The sequence below is a fragment of the Palaemon carinicauda genome, chromosome 9 (genome assembly GCF_036898095.1).
Source record: "Palaemon carinicauda isolate YSFRI2023 chromosome 9, ASM3689809v2, whole genome shotgun sequence".
In the NCBI taxonomy this organism is placed as follows: Eukaryota; Metazoa; Arthropoda; class Malacostraca; order Decapoda; family Palaemonidae; genus Palaemon; species Palaemon carinicauda.
In genome coordinates this window covers 139,789,624-139,807,872 of record NC_090733.1, presented here as the reverse complement: position 1 = coordinate 139,807,872, position 18,249 = coordinate 139,789,624, and the positions used below count along the sequence as shown (strand labels likewise).

Sequence of the window (18,249 nt, the reverse complement as noted above, 5' to 3'; positions counted from 1 at the left end):
ATAATTCACCAGTCTATCTTTTACAGTGATATCAATAGGATGATTTTATCTTCAGCTGTAAATTTTGATGGAATTTAGGCTCTTTTCAGTGACTTTAGAGAAGGGAGGGATAATCATGAGTTTCTTTTTAGGTGAAAAAAGCTGTTCTTAATTAAGCAAACTGACACTGATCATATGTACGTATGGTCAGTCTCTAAAGCAATGTCGCTGTCCCTTGCCTCTGCCATTCATGAGTGACCTTTCAACCATTAAAGAGAGAGAGAGAGAGAGAGAGAGAGAGAGAGAGAGAGAGAGAGAGAGAGAGAGAGAGAGAGAGAGAGAGAGAGAGAAATAATCAAAACACATTGCTGAAAACTTATTCTCACGACATCATAAAATGAACAGCTTCCGAAAACACCGCTAACAAGAGCAATAATTGTGAGTCACACACCACAAGGAACATCTTAATTTTACCAATAAGCAGATACTCAAACTAGGTTACTGTACAGTGCTTCTATTTCAAGATCCTGTCAGTTAAAAAGCTAGAAAATCATAAAAAAATTGGAAGATATTAACATAGTCTTTTTACAGTTTAAGAAAGATCTATTTTAATATTGTTACTGTTCTTAAAAATAAAGTGTTATTTTAATTGTTCATTACTTCTCTTGCAGTTTGTTTATTTCCTTTCCTCACTGGGCTATTTTCTCTATTGGAGCCCTTGGGTTTATGGCATCCTGCTTCTCCAACTAGGGTTGTTGCTTAGCTTTCCTTTCCTCACTGGGCAATTTTCTCTATTGGCGCCCTTGGGTTTATGGCATCCTGCTTTTCCAACTAGGGTTGTTGCTTAGCTTTCCTTTCCTCACTGGGCTATTTTCTCTATTGGAGCCCTTGGGTTTATGGCATCCTGCTTTTCCAACTAGGGTTGTTGCTTAGCTTGTAATAATAATAATATCGTGGTAGGAGACCCTCTTTTAGGCAGGTTGAGTTAAAAGTAATGGCTGCATCGGCAGAGTTTATTTTCTTATCCAATTTTTCTATTTTCCGGATAATTCTCTTCTCTAGAGCGCTGCAATCAGCCAGCAGACTTGAAAAATTCATCAGTCGGGTGAATGACAAAATCGGAGAATTATCCGGAAAATAGAAAAATTGGATAAGAAAATAAACTCTGCCGATGCAGCCATTACTTTTAACTCAATAATAATAATAATAATAATAATAAAAACAACAAGATCGTTAGCGTATTACCTGAGTTAAACACGCAATGCAACTACTTATGATACTGGGGAGCTGCGTATCGAGGGCTCCAATCTCGGTGCTGAACCTATTCATTATTCTACCGACGGGGTTCGAGTCGAAGAACAGCATCGGCAAGTGCAGCACGCTGGTCAGGAGCTTGTGGTGCAGGTGCATCCCTGCGCGCAGACATCCGAGCCATATCGACAGGGATCCTATGTAGTAAAACACCGCTGGAACAACAGAAATCAGTCATGTTACTCTTTTATAATGATTGATGGCAAGAACAAACTTTGAAGATTTCTGTCTGTTTGCCGCGGTTATTAACCCTTTTACCCCCCAAGAACGTACTGGTACGTTTCACAAAAGCCATCCCTTTACCCCCATGGACGTACCGGTACGTCCTTGCAAAAAAGTGCTATACAATTTTTTTTTTCATATTTTTGATAATGTTTTGAGAAACTTCAGGCATTTTCCAAGAGAATGAGACTAACCTGACCTCCCTGTGACAAAAATTAAGGCTGTTAGAGCAATTTAAAAAAAATATACAGTGGAACCTCTACATACGAATTTAATCCGTTCCAGAACCAACTTCGGATGTAGAAAATGTTCGGTTGTCGAAACGAATTTTCCCATAAGAATACATTGAAATAGGATTAATCCGTGGTTGAGCCCAAAAACCTATGATAACTTCTTAATAAACTACTACACATAATTTTCCCATGAGAATAATGAACACTAAATTAGATAATAGACATGTAAATAAGAAGAATAGACATGTAAATAAGAAGAATTAGCAAAAATGATAAATAAGAAACGGGTTTTTAGCGTCACTTTACCTTAGAAACTCCAGCGCAGGTGTTGTTAGTCTTGCTACGCAGAGCGGAGACGGACGGGCGGCGAGGAGGTAGAGAGGTTAACTACGATAAACGTACACTACCGTAACTTATTCTAACTTACACTAAGTGAACTTTAACATAACTTAGCTTTTTTTTTTATAATTTATATTTTTTTTTACATTTTCTTTTTTTCTTTTTGATGATTAATTTTAATCACTTTCACTCTCTACACTTAAAATTGATTGAATTTTTTTCTCTTCACTCTTTGCTGTTTTCTTTGAACCACTTCCTTCCTCTTCATCACGAGTTCGCTTCGTAGTTTTTTTAAAGAAGCTATCGATAGAAAGTTGCTTGGTACAGCTTTTCAGAATGTTTCGAAAATAAGTTAGGGAAACATCATCAAACTGCGCAGCTACACGACAAACCTGCAATTTCTTTGGATGGTATTTGTCGATGAAGTCGACCACGTCTTGATATTTTCCTAACACCTCTTTTATTTGCGCGGAACTTATTGCAAGTTCACTCATACGGACGCCACGCTCATGCTTTTCAATAATTCCTTGCTTTACTTCTAAAGAAAGCATTCCCTTATTCCTTTTCTCACCACTACCACTACCACTTGCGAAACTAAGCCTTTTAGGACCCATGATTTTCGTAAAATACCGTAAAAGGATGAATGTAAAAAATCACGATTAAAACACAATTAATAGCAGAACGCACAGGGCACAACCACATAAAGCCAACGAGAACAGAGGACTGACCCAAGCCACGCTAATTGAGGGTCCCTGCGAGGTTGAAGTGCTGCCTTCTATTGGCGGAAATAAAAAACACATCAGGCGCTATGAGCACCGACTACGCGTACGAGTATTGTTTACTTCGGGTGTCGAAAAAAAAATTCGGGTGTAGAGTAGGAACGTGTTCGAATTGTACTTCGCGTGTCGAAAAATTCGGATACAACCGGTACGACGAAAATTGCTACTTCGTGTGTCGAAATAAAATTCGGGTGTAGAGTCAAAAATTTGCTCGAATTTTACTTCGGATGTTGGAAAATTCGGATGTAGATACGTTCGTGTGTAGAGGTTCCACTGTACTGCAAAATGTGCTGGGAAAAAAATAACCCCCTGGGGGTTAAGGGTTGAAAATTTCCAAATAGCCTGGGGGTAAAAGGGTTAATATCATTTTTATTACTTGCTGAGCTCTAACTCTAGGTGGAAAAGCAGGATGATGTAAGCCCAAGGGCTCCAACTATGAAAATACAGTGAGATAAAGAAGTAAGGAAACAGAATAGTGTGCCCAAGTGAACCCTCAAGCAAGAGAATTCTAACCCAAGACAGTGGAAGACCCTGATATAGAGGTTATGGCCCAACCCAAAGTCTACAGAACAATGGTTTGATTTTGGAGTGCCCTTCTCCTAGAAGAGCTGCTTACCGTAGCTAAAGAGTCTCTTCTACCCTTCCGAAAAGGAAGATGCCACTGAACAATTACTGTGTAGTAGTTAACCCTTTGAATGAAGAAGAGTTGTTTGGTAAAATCAGTGTTATCAGGTGATTTAGGAAAAAGGAGAATGTGAAAAGAAAAGGCCAGACTGTCTGGTGTATGTGTAGGCAAAGGAAAAATGAACCGTAACCTGAGAAGGATCCAATGTAGTACTGTCTGGGCAGTCAAAGGACTCCATAACTCTGTATTGGTAGTATATCAGCAGATGAATATGAATTCTCCAAGAATGGAAAAATAACTTCAAGATCTCGTCTGTTTCCAGCAGTTTTTTATTTTTTACAAATTCCGATATTCCAAGAACGGGTAAACTCACCTTGGCCGAGACCAAAGATGCCGTAGCCGATCAAGAACTCGGTTCGAGAGGATTCCGGCTTATTGGCACCTGCGCCGATGCCGTGATCTGACCACCTGGATAACCAATAATTGCCACCCCCTTGAAAACCCTAAAGGGAGGGAAGAATAAAAATTATATGATTAGAGTACCACTGATCCATCCAACAATGGTACATCTTAAACATGTCTTGCCATCAAACCAATAACATCGAGATGATTTACTTAAAGACGTTCAGCACTTTATCTCGAAAGAACAGAAATTACATGAAATTAAATGTTTCTCGACTGTAGTACTTTAAGATGGGTCAACAATTATTATTCGTATTTTTGACAATTAAATCATTCGGACAATTTGTATAATACGCATACTCTAACTAGGAAAATCTCAGCCCTTTCTTCCTAAAACTAAAAGGCTTAAGCTCCACATTATATTTGTAATTAAAATGATTAATCTTTTTATGGTAAAGTCTAGAATCAATAAGAAGTTTCGCTCAGAAGATTAAACCAAAGGAGTGGTACATTCAATATCACCTTATCTCATTCATCTATTTACCTGCGCAACTGTGAAGACCACCGGGGGAACTAGAGAGAGCACCAACCCCACTGCAGATGCATAATAAAGGTAAACGTCCCATTTCACCTGCAAAGATCAATTATTGAAAGATGTTCCACGTTGTAATCCATCTTTTTCGTGATTCATATAAAGGAAATACAGTACGATAAATGAATAATAAATTGTCTTTCATTAACATTTCATAAAACAGAATTATCTAAAGGAACAATCTATAAACGAAAAGCAACAACCAATACAAAATACGATTTAAAAGCAGAGGTAAACAAGTGTACCTTTCCGATGTTTACGCCTTCGGCCTGTATCGCCGTCCGGCCTATGTTTATCTCGCTTTGGCTTCTCTTGGGATAGACGTAATTCTTGCTCCTCGTCACGATGAAACATCCGGGGCTGCCGCCTGTCCTGATGTCTAATGTGCATTCCGGGTTCATATCAGAACTGTAAATCAACAAGAGTTTTTGGTACCTGCAAATCCTGCTTATGATTCTAAGTATACGGCCACTAAATTTCTACAGGTAGATGATTGCCTTGGATAACTGTAAAGAACTACGACTGAATTGTTGACAGTTTAATATTAAGTTGTCCCATAACCCTTTTACACCCAGGCTATTTGGAAATTTCCAACCCTTAACCCCAAGGGGGTTATTTTTTTCCCAGCACATTTTGCAGTATATTTTTTTTTAAATTGCTCTAACAGCCTTAATTTTTGTCATAAAGAGGTCAGGTTGGTCTCTTTCTCTTGGAAAATTTTATAGCATTTTTTTGCAAGGACGTACCGGTACGTCCATGGGGGTAAAGGGATGGCTTTTGTGAAACGTACCAGTACGTCCTTTGGGGGTAAAAGGGTTATTAACAATTTCTTGGGCCTTTTCCGCCAACTGTATCCCGATACTTCCACAGCTATTACGGTATTTTCATCTACTTTCTTTCTCAGCCACGGCTAGCCAGGGAGAGGCTGAGAGTAACCAGGGAAAAGGCAAAAAAGGCCAAAGTCGCTTTGAAAGTGGTCTTTCCTTCTCAAGGGATTTGCAGTGGCCTGTTGGTAACGTCATTGCCTGGTGATAGCCACACTGGGGTTTGAATCCAGCTCAAACTCGTTAGTTCCTTTGGTCGCTGCGACCTCACCATCCTTGTAAGCTAAGGATGGGGGTTTGGGGGAACCTAGAGGTCTATCTACCGAGTCATCAGCAGCCATTGCCTGGCCCTCCTTGGTCCGAGCGTGGGTGGAGAGGAGGCTTGGGCACTGATTGTATACATACTGTATACGGACAGTCTTTAAAGCATTGTCCTGCTTGACAGGGCAATGTCACTGTCCCTTGCCTCTGCTATTCATGAGTGGCCTTTAAAACATTTAAACTCAAAACTCATTCAACAGATGCTAACACAGAGATAAAAACTGAAGCTGAACGTGTAATGTTAGGACTGTAACTTCCTTGTCTACTGTATATACTAATGTACTTTTAAATATATACTGAAACATCACAGATACATTTCTCACCTGTCTTTATTTCCTTTCTCTTGCTGCGAGGGTGGAACCGATAAAGTCTGAGGAGTCTGGCAATGTGCTTCACCGACAAGGTTTATGAAAATGAGAAAATAATTTAAAAGTAATTTGCTACATGAGGACATTCAAGACTGGTCATCAACAATATTCAAGAACTGGAACTTTCACTAAACAGAATTCGAAATATTTCAGGTACTGTAATTCACAAAGGATTGTTCTTTGTCTCAAGACAGACAGAACTGATGTACAATTTTACTTTTTAAATGTTTTGCTACAACATAAAATAATATTGTTGAGTTTCTACCATATTGTATATGTACAATACATGGTAATTTTGTAATTACATAATGTATTCTGTTATTGTATCATTTCAATAAAGGGTTCTCTCATTACTTCCACAACCATTTTGCTAGACTAATGAAAGAAAATCTTACATCCACTGAATAAATTAATTTCCGACGCTAAAAATCACCTGATGCTAATCATATCCGTAAACGCTTCCTACACTAAGATGAATATCTGCTCAGTGAAGATAACCAACCTCAAATGCAATAACAAAGGTATACCTCAGGAGTTAGAAAACTATCAGATAAGATCCAAGAAAGTAGACTGAGGTGGTATGGTCATGTCATGAGAAGAGATGAACAGTATATTGGTAGGAGAGTGATGGAAATGGAGGTACAGGGAACGAGAATGAGAGGGAGACCAAAGCGAAGGTGGGTGGACTGTATCAAGGATGACCTTCGATCAAAGGGATTAACCGGTGATGAGGTGTGGGACAGAGGTAGATGGAGAAAGCTGACCAGAAACATTGACCCCACATAGAAGTGGGAAAAAATGTAGACAAAGAAGAAGAAATGCAATAATAAGTGTCTTGATCTTCCTAATCAGGTAATTGAATCAGGAGCACTTCTAAAGTTCAAACTTGCCGCAAATGTTTTTATGTTAAACAGGCTGATACTATTACTATATGTCTTTTTATAGTTTATAAATGAAATATCTGTTTAATGTTGTTAATGTTTTTTAAATATTTTATTTTAATTGTTCATTACTTCTTATATCATTTATTAATTTCCTTATTTCCTTTCTTCAATGGGCTATTTTTCCCTGTTGAAGCCCTTGGGCTTATAGCATCTTGCTTTTCCAGCTAGAGTTGTAACTTAGGTAGTAATAATAATAATAATAATAATATGTTATTTTGATAATAAAATAAATTTTTGAATATACTTACCCGGTGATTATATAGCTGCAACTCTGTTGCCCGACAGACAACTCTACGGTAAAAACTCGCCAGCGATCGCTACACAGGTTGTGGGTGTGCCCAACAGCGCCATCTGTCGTCCAGATACCCAGTACTCAATGTAAACAAAGACTCAATTTTCTCCTCGTCCCACTGCGTCTCTATTGGGGAGGAAGGGAGGGTCCTTTAATTTATAATCACCGGGTAAGTATATTTAAAAATTTATTTTATTATCAAAATAACATTTTTCAATATTTAACTTAGCCGGTGATTATATAGCTGATTCACACCCAGAGGGGTGGGTAGAGACCAGCAATATATGTTTACACTTTTATGAGCTAAGAGTTTTTATTTCATTTTAGAAGTTATCAAAATAACAAAAACAAAATAAATAGGTACCTGGTAAGGAAGTCGACTTGAACAATTACTCTGCCTTTTAAGTACGTCTTCCTTACGGAGCCTCGCGATCCTCTTAGGATGCTGAGCGACCCCTAGGATCTGAAGTATCAAGGGTTGCAACCCATACAACAGGACCTCATCAAAACCCCTAATCTAGGCGCTCTCAAGAAATGACTTTGACCACCCGCCAAATCAACCAGGATGCGAAAGGCTTCTTAGCCTTCCGGACAACCCAAAAAACAACAATAAAAACATTTCAAGAGAAAGATTAAAAGGGTATGGAATTAGGGAATTGTAGTGGTTGAGCCCTCACCCACTACTGCACTCGCTGCTACGAATGGTCCCAGTGTGTAGCAGTTCTTGTAAAGAGACTGGACATCTTTCAAGTAAAATGACGCGAACACTGACTTGCTTCTCCAATAGGTTGCGTCCATTATACTTTGCAGAGATATATTTTGCTTAAAGGCCACGAAAGTTGTTACAGCTCTAACTTCGTGCGTCTTCACCTTAAGCAAAGTTCGGTCTTCCTCACTCAGATGTGAATGAGCTTCTCGTATTAACAATCTGATAAAGTCTGACCAAGCATTCTTTGACAAAGGCAAGGATGGTTTCTTAACTGAACACCATAAAGCTTCAGATTGGCCTTGTAAAGGTTTAGTACGCTTTAAATAGAACTTAAGAGCTCTAACAGGGCATAAGACTCTTTCTAGTTCATTGCCTACTATCTCCGATAAGCTGGGGATATCGAAAGATTTAGGCCAAGGCCGAGAAGGCAGCTCATTTTTGGCTAGAAAACCAAGTTGTAGCGAACAAGTGGCTTTTTCTGACGAAAATCCTATGTTCTTGCTGAAGGCATGAATCTCACTGACTCTTTTAGCCGAGGCTAAGCATACCAGGAAAAGAGTCTTAAGAGTGAGATCTTTCAGGGAGGCTGATTGTAACGGCTCCAACCTATCTGACATGAAGAATCTTAGTACCACGTCTAAATTCCATCCAGGGGTAGCCAAACGACGCTCCTTGGTGGTCTCAAAAGACTTAAGGAGGTCTTGCAGATCTTTATGTTTGGAAAGATCTAAGCCTCTATGCCGGAAGACCGATGCCAACATGCTTCTGTAGCCCTTGATAGTGGGAGCTGAAAGGGATCGTCCTTTTCTCAGGTATAAGAGAAAAACAGCTATTTGAGCTACAGAGGTACTGGTCGAGGATACAGAAACTGACTTGCACCAGTCTCGGAAGACTTCCCACTTCGATTGGTAGACTCTAATGGAAGAAGCTCTCCTTGCTCTAGTAATCGCACTGGCTGCTTCCTTCGAAAAGCCTCTAGCTCTCGAGAGTCTTTCGATAGTCTGAAGGCAGTCAGACGAAGAGCGTGGAGGCTTTGGAGTACCTTCTTTACGTGTGGCTGACGTAGAAGGTCTACCCTTAGAGGAAGACTACTGGGAACGTCTACTAACCATCGAAGTATCTCGGTGAACCATTCTCTCGCGGGCCAGAGGGAAGCAACTAACGTCAACCTTGTCCCTTCGTGAGAGGCGAACTTCTGCAGTACCTTGTTGACAATCTTGAACGGTGGGAATGCGTAGAGATCCAGATGTGACCAATCTAGGAGGAAAGCATCTATATGTATTGCTGCTGGGTCCGGGACTGGAGAGCAATAGATTGGAAGCCTCTTGGTCAGCGAGGTTGCAAAGAGATCTATGGATGGTTTTACCCCAAGTGGCCCAAAGTCTCTTGCACACATCCTTGTGGAGGGTCCATTCGGTTGGAATTACTTGCCCTTTCCGACTGAGACAATCTGCTATGACGTTCAAGTCGCCTTGGATGAACCTCGTTACTAGGGAGATGTCTTGACCTTTTGACCAGATGAGCAGGTCCCTTGCGATCTCGTACAACGTCAGTGAGTGGGTACCTCCTTGTTTGGAGATGTACGCCAAGGCCGTGGTGATGTCCGAGTTAACTTCCACCACTTTGCCTCGAAGGAGAGACTTGAAGCTTTTCAAGGCCAGATGTACTGCCAACAGCTCCTTGCAGTTGATATGCATGCTCCTCTGACTCGAGTTCCACAGTCCTGAGCATTCCCGACCGTCTAGTGTCGCGCCCCAGCCCACGTCCGATGCGTCCGAGAAGAGAACGTGGTTGGGAGTCTGAACAGCCAGGGGAAGACCCTCTCTTAGGTTGATATTGTCCTTCCACCAAGTCAGACAAGACTTTATCTTTTCGGAAACCGGGATCGAGACCGCTTCTAGCGTCTTGTCCTTTTTCCAGTGAAAAGCTAGATGGTATTGAAGAGGACGGAGGTGTAGTCTTCCTAGTGACACAAATTGTTCCACGGATGACAGCGTCCCTACCAGACTCATCCACAGCCTGACTGAGCAGCGTTCCTTCTTCAGCATCTTCTGGATGGATAGCAGGGCTTGATCTATTCTGGGGGCTGATCGTCTTGTTGTTCAGCAACGTCCTCATCAGAGGGTTCCTCATCCGAAAACTGATGAGGAAACGGCAACGGAGTGGGCAACGTCTGGCTCGCTGAGTCCGGTCGCACTGGTGAATGCGTGACGGAGCCGGACGCAACATCATGGAACTGCTGCACAGTCTGTGAACTGTCAACAACCATGGGTGCGCGAGGAAGCACAGCGTCAACCCGAGACTGTCTAGACCGTCTGGGTTGTGCAGTCAACACCCTACCGGGTTGCTGAGGTTGACGCACTGCGTCAAAACAAGTCACCTCTGCTGGTTGTTGAACGTCCTGAACGTCAACAACCACCTCCGAGCGTCGCTTAACGTCAACGTGCGGCTGGCAACCCACACTGGGTCGCATCGGTGGAGGAACCACCTCAACTGGCAGACGCGAGTAGGTTACCTCAGCGTCAACAGGGCGCACAACCGACCGGTTGGAAGGTTGTTGGCCAGAAGGTTCGGTAGCAACCTTCTCCGCATTAAAGTTCTCTATCAAGGACGCAAGCTTGGACTGCATGTCTTGCAGCAAAGCCTATTTAGGGTCTACGGGAGCAGGTGTGGCAACAGACGGGGTTAGCGACTGAGGCGGTACCGCTTACCATCCCTGAAAGCCTTGTTATGCATGACATAATTGTACAGCAAAACTTCAAAGGCTCGAAAACAGCTGTGAAGTTGACCTGTAAACAACTTGGAGCGTCTCCTGGCCAGGCGCCAGGGAGAGTCTACGAGAACTGAGAAGTCTATCTGGGCAGAGGCATGAACTCCCAAGCCGAGAACTTCTCTCGTGTCATATCAGACTCTCGCTCTATAAACCAGTTTAAAAGAAGGGAAAGCAAAGGCTGTATCCCCCAAACTCCTCCTGGTGAAAAACCAGTCGCCTAGCAAACGTAAAGCTCTCTAGGAGAGCGAGAGAGCACTAGCTTAAAAATAACGGCTTCGAAGTAGCTAGGCCTAGTGTAAGCTCTGACGTTTAGGCGAACGAGGAGCAGCAGTACAAAAAGATCCGGACAAAGATCCTTAAAAAAAATCATCATGATTTAATTAAAGTCCATAGGAGGCTAAGCAGCTTTAGGCTCCTCTCCATCTGACAGAGTCCTCAAGGGAATATCAGTAGGAGGGGGAACAGCAACTTCCTCATCTACAGGAACCTTGTCCGATAAAAGCTGAGTCTCAAGCAAGGGAGAGACCTACCGTGGTGGCAATGCTTTACAAGCAGAGTCCACACTCACTGGTGCATTAGTAGCGGACCAGAACGCAACGTCATGTAACTGCTTGACAGTCTGTGAACTGTCAACAACTGAACTGTCAACCACAACAGGTGCGTGAGGATGCACAGCGTCCACTCGAGACTGCTTTGACTGCCTAGACTGAGCAGTCAAAACAACTCTAGAATGCGGAGGTTGACGCACAGCGTCAAAACAAGACAACTCCGATTGTTAGTGAACGTCTTGAACGTCAACAGGAGCATCAGCCAGTGGCCTAACGTCCAAATGCGGCTGAAAAACCACACGAGACCGCATAGAGTGTGGTTCTAAACAACCTGACTGACGTGACTAAGCTACGCCAACGTCAACAGTAAGCACAAAGGAACGTTAGGTTGGCTGAAAGCCAGGATATCGATGAGATAAACGGCTAGACTCAACGGACTAATCGGCAGAATAGTCTTCCATAAGGGAGGCAAGCATATACTGCATGTCTTGCCATACAACCCATTAAGGATCAACGGAAATGGTTGTGGTAAGAGACGAGGGTAACGTCTGTGACCGCAACACTTTGCCAACAAAAAAAGACTCTCGGAGTCTGTGTTACGCTTTTGTTAGGCGGCGAGCAGTTATCCGATGACTGCATAGGGTCAGAGCTGTCCTAATGGTTGTAACCAGGATGCTGGACCTGTCCTGAAAGGACTGACTTTCGCTTAAGGGCTTCGAAACCTTGTGACAGGTTTCTTATGCGAAAAGCCTTCGGATGACGAGGAGAAACAACGTCTCTCTCGTCTTATGGTAGGGGAGATCTTGGTAAGATACACCCGATACCATAGAGGGAAAACGTCTGTTCGTTGATCAAGGCCTCTCGAACCCATAAGTCGTTTGACATTACTTCTCCCCTGGGCTTGGGAGCATGCAAGAGGTCCCGGACTAGGTGAACGACAGGCACGAACAGACGAACCCTCGGACGCAACACTGTAACACTTTGCGCATATCACTTTATCACTTCGATTTTCTGTTTTGCACTTATTTCACTGAAATCGAAACTTTTACTGATTTCTACCTGAAACACGCAATTCTACCCTTCATTAAAAGGTAGTAATTGCGAAATCAGTCGTATAATGCAAGCTCATTAATACCAGCAAAAAACAGAAAACATATTTTAAGATAAAAAAATCAGTGGCTGGGAAAGAGACTAAACACTAGTTCATATAACTACGTTTTCAATCTCTCACCGCACATAGCCTGGGGACGAGAATAAAAAACTAAAAACGTTTTATCCTTCCTCCCCGTACAGCGACTAGGGACGAGAGTAACTCGAGAACATCGTTACCCGCTTGAACGGAACGTTTTCTCACCTCTCTCTCCCTCCGTCTCTATCTCTCTCTCTCTTTCTCTCTTGATTTCGCACCTAAGAGAAGAGCCCATTTATATTTCGTCAAAAAAACATGTTATTTGACTAAAGGAAAAAACTGAAAGGTTTTTCAAATAAAAAGTTCCTTTAAAATAGAATTTAAAACATTTAAGCTAAGAAAGAATGAACAAAACGTCAGAATCGATTTACTCTTACTGCAAAGTGAAACCGTGATACACTCTCTCTCTATCGTAACGATAGAGCGCATGTTGAACATCCTGAACGTCAACAACTGCGTAGCATAAATAAACTAAACGTTAGTTCATCTTTGAAAACAGTACGAAGACTATCAAAGAAATTCTTTCATAAAATATTACATTTAAAAAGTTTTAAATCCTTAGCTCTTTAAAAGCTAATTACGATATAAAGGGCTCAACGTTGATTAACTTCGGTTTCCAAGTTAGGACCGCCTACTCTCAGGAAAGGTCTATATAAACAAAACATTAAAATTTATTTTTATATGTTTATAATAAATGGAAAGTTAATCGAAGAGGCCTAATAAAGGCGGAGAGATATAAAATATATAGAGGAAAATCTATAACGTGATAAGATAATTACTAAAAGCCTAAACACACTTCCGTCTAAGGGAAGGGTCGGCCATTTAAAAGTGAAAGAAAGTCCATACTCTCTTTGTCACCATAATTAAATCTATCCAAAACGAGTTCAAGATTTAAGATGAAGATAAAACACCTGCATAGCGAAAGCTCAAAACTAGAATAAAGTACTTCACCAATTAGTTGTGAAAAAACTCCAGTTTAGCAACAGCGAGTAAGTACGTCTTGTCGATAGCTCGACAGAGAGAAAATTGAGTCTTTGTTTACATTGAGTACTGGGTATCTGGACGACAGATGGCGCTGTTGGGCACACCCGCAACCTGTGTAGCGATCGCTGGCGAGTTTTTACCGTAGAGTTGTCTGTCGGGCAACAGAGTTGCAGCTATATAATCACCGGCTAAGTTAAATATTGAAAAAATAATAATAATAATAATAATAATAATAATAATGAAATTCTTAACTCCTTGCCAGCAACTTTGTTCAAAACAAATTGCTCATTACAAAACTTACCTTCGATACCATTGCCATTCTGTACCAAGTAACGAGAAAAGTCTTCGCCCAGAAGGTGCATGTACGTTCCTATCTCCACGATGCGACCTTCCTGCATGACAACTATCGCATCGACGTCTTGCAACAGCGACAAAGTGTGTGTGACAAAAATCCTCGTCTGCAGGAGAAAAGGTAACGATCTTAGTCTTTAATGAACTAAAGAAATAAAATGACATTTTCCTCTTCTCAAAGGATCTTAGTGCAAACCATTTTGACACCTCTCAAAAATTCCTTTTTGTTTGACATAACTAATGGTTGAAAATAATGCTAATATTGTATTTTACACATCCATTTTCAATATTTTTTTCATTTTTTGGCATTTCTTTTATAATGCTCCTATTTGCAATATATTTCATTCATACATTTTACCCAATCCATTTGTCAACCTCCAACACCTAGCCCTCAGGCTTCTTCTACAATACTTGGCAAGATCTGTGACTATAATAAACTGCTTTGTAAACACAATAACTAAAATTAATCTTAAAATTCTTTGTACTGTAAAAACGTCCAAAATTAATTTTAAGACTCTAAAGATCGTCTGAAAAGGGTTCTCGTTTACACGACTTACTTTCCCCTTCAACAGACCTCGCGGACCAATGACATTCTCAAATATCTGTCGTCTCACGGACGAGTCCACCGCGCTGAGCGAGTCGTCGAACAGGATTACGTCGGCGTCGCTCATCACGGCTCTTGCGATGGAGATCCTCTGCTTCTGCCCGCCGCTGAGATTGATACCCTGTGGGACCAAAATATCAGGCCGTTATAATAGCCTACGCTCCAACAAAATGTGAGCCTTTTCACAAAAAGTTTCCTTTGAGATTTACTTCTTTCTTCTCTATCTATATAAAAATCATCATACTGTTATAATTTCATTTCATTTAACCTTTGATACATAAATTAATTCAACTATTAATTCCGATTTGAGTTTCAACAACTAGTGTTATCAATTTCATAATGATTATAATCTGTCTCCAAGCATACTTACATTTCCGACAAAAAGAGCGATGTGGAAATTTCTAAAATCTTGAAGACAGATATTAAATTTATGTCAACAATGACACTTTGTCAACAATGACACTTACGTTATGATTCTACGGGGTGATGAAGACGACATGTCAATACCAGGTCCTCACTGGTAATATTGTCGTTAATATATAAGAATAAATCCTTACCTTATACAACTATTTTTCTTCTACATATCTAACTTACTATTTTTTTTATTTTGAATTGATTCCTTAATGATAACTTGAAATATCCATAAATTTCCAAGACATACACAGTCACCTTTTCCCCAATTTCCGTTTGGTCTCCGGCCGCAAAGGCATCAAAGTCTTCCGAGAGAGCGCAAGCGTCGACGACACTCTTGTACCGGTCTCCGGTTGGATTTGATCCCCAGACGATGTTCTCCTCGACGGTGCCGTTCCAGAGCCAGGACTGCTGGGGCACGTATGAAATCCGGCCCTAAAAATGGAAGGACGAAGTATACAAGTTATTTTTGGTATTAAATAATGCTCAAACATAATTGAATATAATTATATAATTATATAATTATATATTTATATATACATCTCTCTCTCTCTCTCTCTCTCTCTCTCTCTCTCTCTCTCTCTCTCTCTCTCTCTCTCTCTCTCTCTCTCTATTATATATATATATATATATATATATATACATAGTACAAGAGTAAGAAAAACATATACTTCATAAAGCTTAACCCGAAAGTCTTCATCACCATTCAAGAAATAAAAGTTGGTATCAAACTTACATTAACTGTTACAATTCCTTCCCTTTTATTGATGTCTCCGAGTAAGGCAGAGATCAGGGAGGATTTCCCTGATCCAACTGGACCAATGACTGCCACCAGTTGCCCGTGAGCGATCTCGAGATTAATATCCCTCAGCTGCCATCCATCTTCACAGTGTACGCTGCCCCACGTGAAATTCCCGTCGTGCACGGCCACAGCAAAGGCTGCGAAGGGAGGATTCATACTCATTCAACCATTGAGATTCCATGTACGTGTTTCATACAAACACGTACGTGGAATCCGCAATGGATGATGCCCAAAGAAGACCCCCCAAAGACACAAATAGCTACTTACACTTACTGTCGTTTTGCTGAACCGTAAAGCGGTCGATTTCGCTTGCATGAAAGAACTTGTCCATTCTCTCTAGCGATACTTTCGCCTGAAATATCACAAGAAGGGATCGTACAGTAGGGCATTTGCAACTGCCAAATCATAGTTTATGGTCAAAAGGTTTCCGATGGAAAATATGGTGAAATATCGGAGGATTCTTACAAGATATAGAATGCATAGTTGACAACATAATGTAAAATATAAATACACAGATGTGATTAACTTATAACAAGACAAAAAATATCTTAATAATTCATGATTAGCAACACAGAATAACAAGGAGAGGGTATTAAGTTATTATTCTCATAAAACGGCAGTGATATGCTAAAAGATGATAGTAAAATAAGCTTAAGTTTAATTAACCACAGAAAATGGTCAACACCCGTAAAATCCGAAATTTCTCTGAATAAGAATAATCAATAACCTGTATGCATTGTGCCAAGACGCTTGGCAACTGTTGGAGCGGAGACTGCATGATATTAAAGAGAGAAATTGACACGAACACAGTTTGAGCATCCAAGATATTTTTGTCCGAAATTAGCAAGTACGTCGTAAACGTTGACAAAGCGACCTGCGGGAGGGAAACGAAAGGTCAAAGTGGTTTAAGTAATACGAGCTTTCATACACATGCGTACGTAGAAGTACGTATACAGTGTAAAGAGGGATACATGATTTACTGAACATTAGCACTTAAACGGTACAGGCTTTTATATACATGCATACATATGCTTACGTACAAGTACATATTGTAAGAAAAGGGTAAGAAGGTATAAATGATACAAGATTTTATATACATGCACACATGGTTACGTACCAGTACGTACAGTATGTAAGAGTAAAAAGTTATAAATCATAGAAGCTTTTATATACATGCATACACAAGCCCATGTACCAGTATGTACAGTAGGTGAAAAGCAATAAAAAGGTATAAATCATACAAGCTTTTATATAAATGCAAATGCATGCCAACGTACCAGTACATATATATAAAAAAGGCTAAAAAGGACTAAACGTTTAATCAGAATGAGACACTTACCAGGTATGGAGTTGTTAACCAAATGAAAGACACAGCGGCTTCCAGATATGCCATCCTGCGGAGATTCACTATCTCCTCTTTTCTCACGAGTTCGACGCGTTTCCCAAATGCTACTTCCCAGGCGTACAGCTTCAGCACCTGTCGTTGGATGAGCGACTAAATAATTATAAAATACAATTAAAATTCTTCAGGATAAATGCGAGTGTCATCAAGTACGTATGTGTAGTACGTACTTCGAGATATTATGGTCATTACTGTATAACAATAACTATTCAACTACGAAAAATTATACGATCATTACTTTATAAGTATATGAATAAAAATTACTATTGTTTACATTCATTACTTTACCCTATAAGTATACTGTATAAGTAAGTTTAAAGACCTGGTGTTTACGTACATTTGACTTGCATGAGAATTATTTTCCCCTTCCGTGAGTAACAAATTACTCAAGATACTGATGTAAGTTTAATCATAATTAAATGCAGAATAGTTGTGTAATATACTCAGCTACAAAGGTAACTAGAGCATAATGATACCAATTGAAGAAAAGGGCTTGTGAATAGAATTACTAAATAGTACAATCACTCATACTTATAAATAATGTACTTGGATCTACGTACAGATATACCAGATTGAGAAAGACGAGGCATCATCAAGCCAATATATAAATAAATGTTTATTAAGTTAAATAATTTAATTGAAACTGTATATACACAGTACATTCATCTATTACATATCACGTTCAAACATACAACAGATGAGAGGCACATGACAGTTTCCTTTAGAGTCTAGAACTACTTCAAGCATGATCACCTTAATCCCACCAATAATTTCCGTCAGCATCTTGATCCTCTTGTCTTGCAGCTTGATTTGCGAGGAAGAAATGGTCTTAATCTTGTTTGCGATGACGCTATTAACAGGCACCAGGAGGACGAGAATGCCCACCCCTGCAAGGACTGGCGGCCCTGTAATACAAAGAATCATGATGACTGAAAGGAATTATGATGACGAAAATCATCTGAAAAATATCTTTCCATACCTTTTACATTTGAGGGATAAGCTTAACCCTTTTACCCCCAAAGGACGTACTGGTACGTTTCACAAAACTCATCCCTTTACCTCCATGGACGTACCGGTACGTCCTTGCAAAAAACTGCTCTTTAAATTTTTGTTTGCATATTTTTGATAAATTTTTGAGAAACTTCAGTCATTTTCCAAGAGAATGAGACCAAGCTGACCTCTCTATGACGAAAATTAAGGCTGTTAGAGCAATTTAAAAAAATATATATACTGCAAAATGTGCTA

General features: G+C 40.3%; 1 protein-coding gene across 1 annotated transcript in view; it reads right to left on the bottom strand.

Moving 5' to 3' along the window:
- The window catches only part of LOC137647196 (multidrug resistance-associated protein 1-like), a 61,010-nt gene that overhangs the window by 11,050 nt on the left and 31,711 nt on the right, over positions 1–18,249 (bottom strand). The window contains exons 11-23 of the mRNA XM_068380526.1: positions 17,758–17,909; positions 16,942–17,079; positions 16,330–16,476; positions 15,870–15,954; positions 15,537–15,739; positions 15,059–15,235; positions 14,343–14,510; positions 13,736–13,892; positions 5,951–6,017; positions 4,728–4,890; positions 4,435–4,521; positions 3,862–3,991; positions 1,225–1,445 (exon numbers count right to left, since the gene is read on the bottom strand). Of these exons, the coding sequence (XP_068236627.1) occupies positions 1,225–1,445; positions 3,862–3,991; positions 4,435–4,521; positions 4,728–4,890; positions 5,951–6,017; positions 13,736–13,892; positions 14,343–14,510; positions 15,059–15,235; positions 15,537–15,739; positions 15,870–15,954; positions 16,330–16,476; positions 16,942–17,079; positions 17,758–17,909 (1,895 nt within the window). The remainder of the gene's footprint in view (positions 1–1,224; positions 1,446–3,861; positions 3,992–4,434; positions 4,522–4,727; positions 4,891–5,950; positions 6,018–13,735; positions 13,893–14,342; positions 14,511–15,058; positions 15,236–15,536; positions 15,740–15,869; positions 15,955–16,329; positions 16,477–16,941; positions 17,080–17,757; positions 17,910–18,249) is intronic.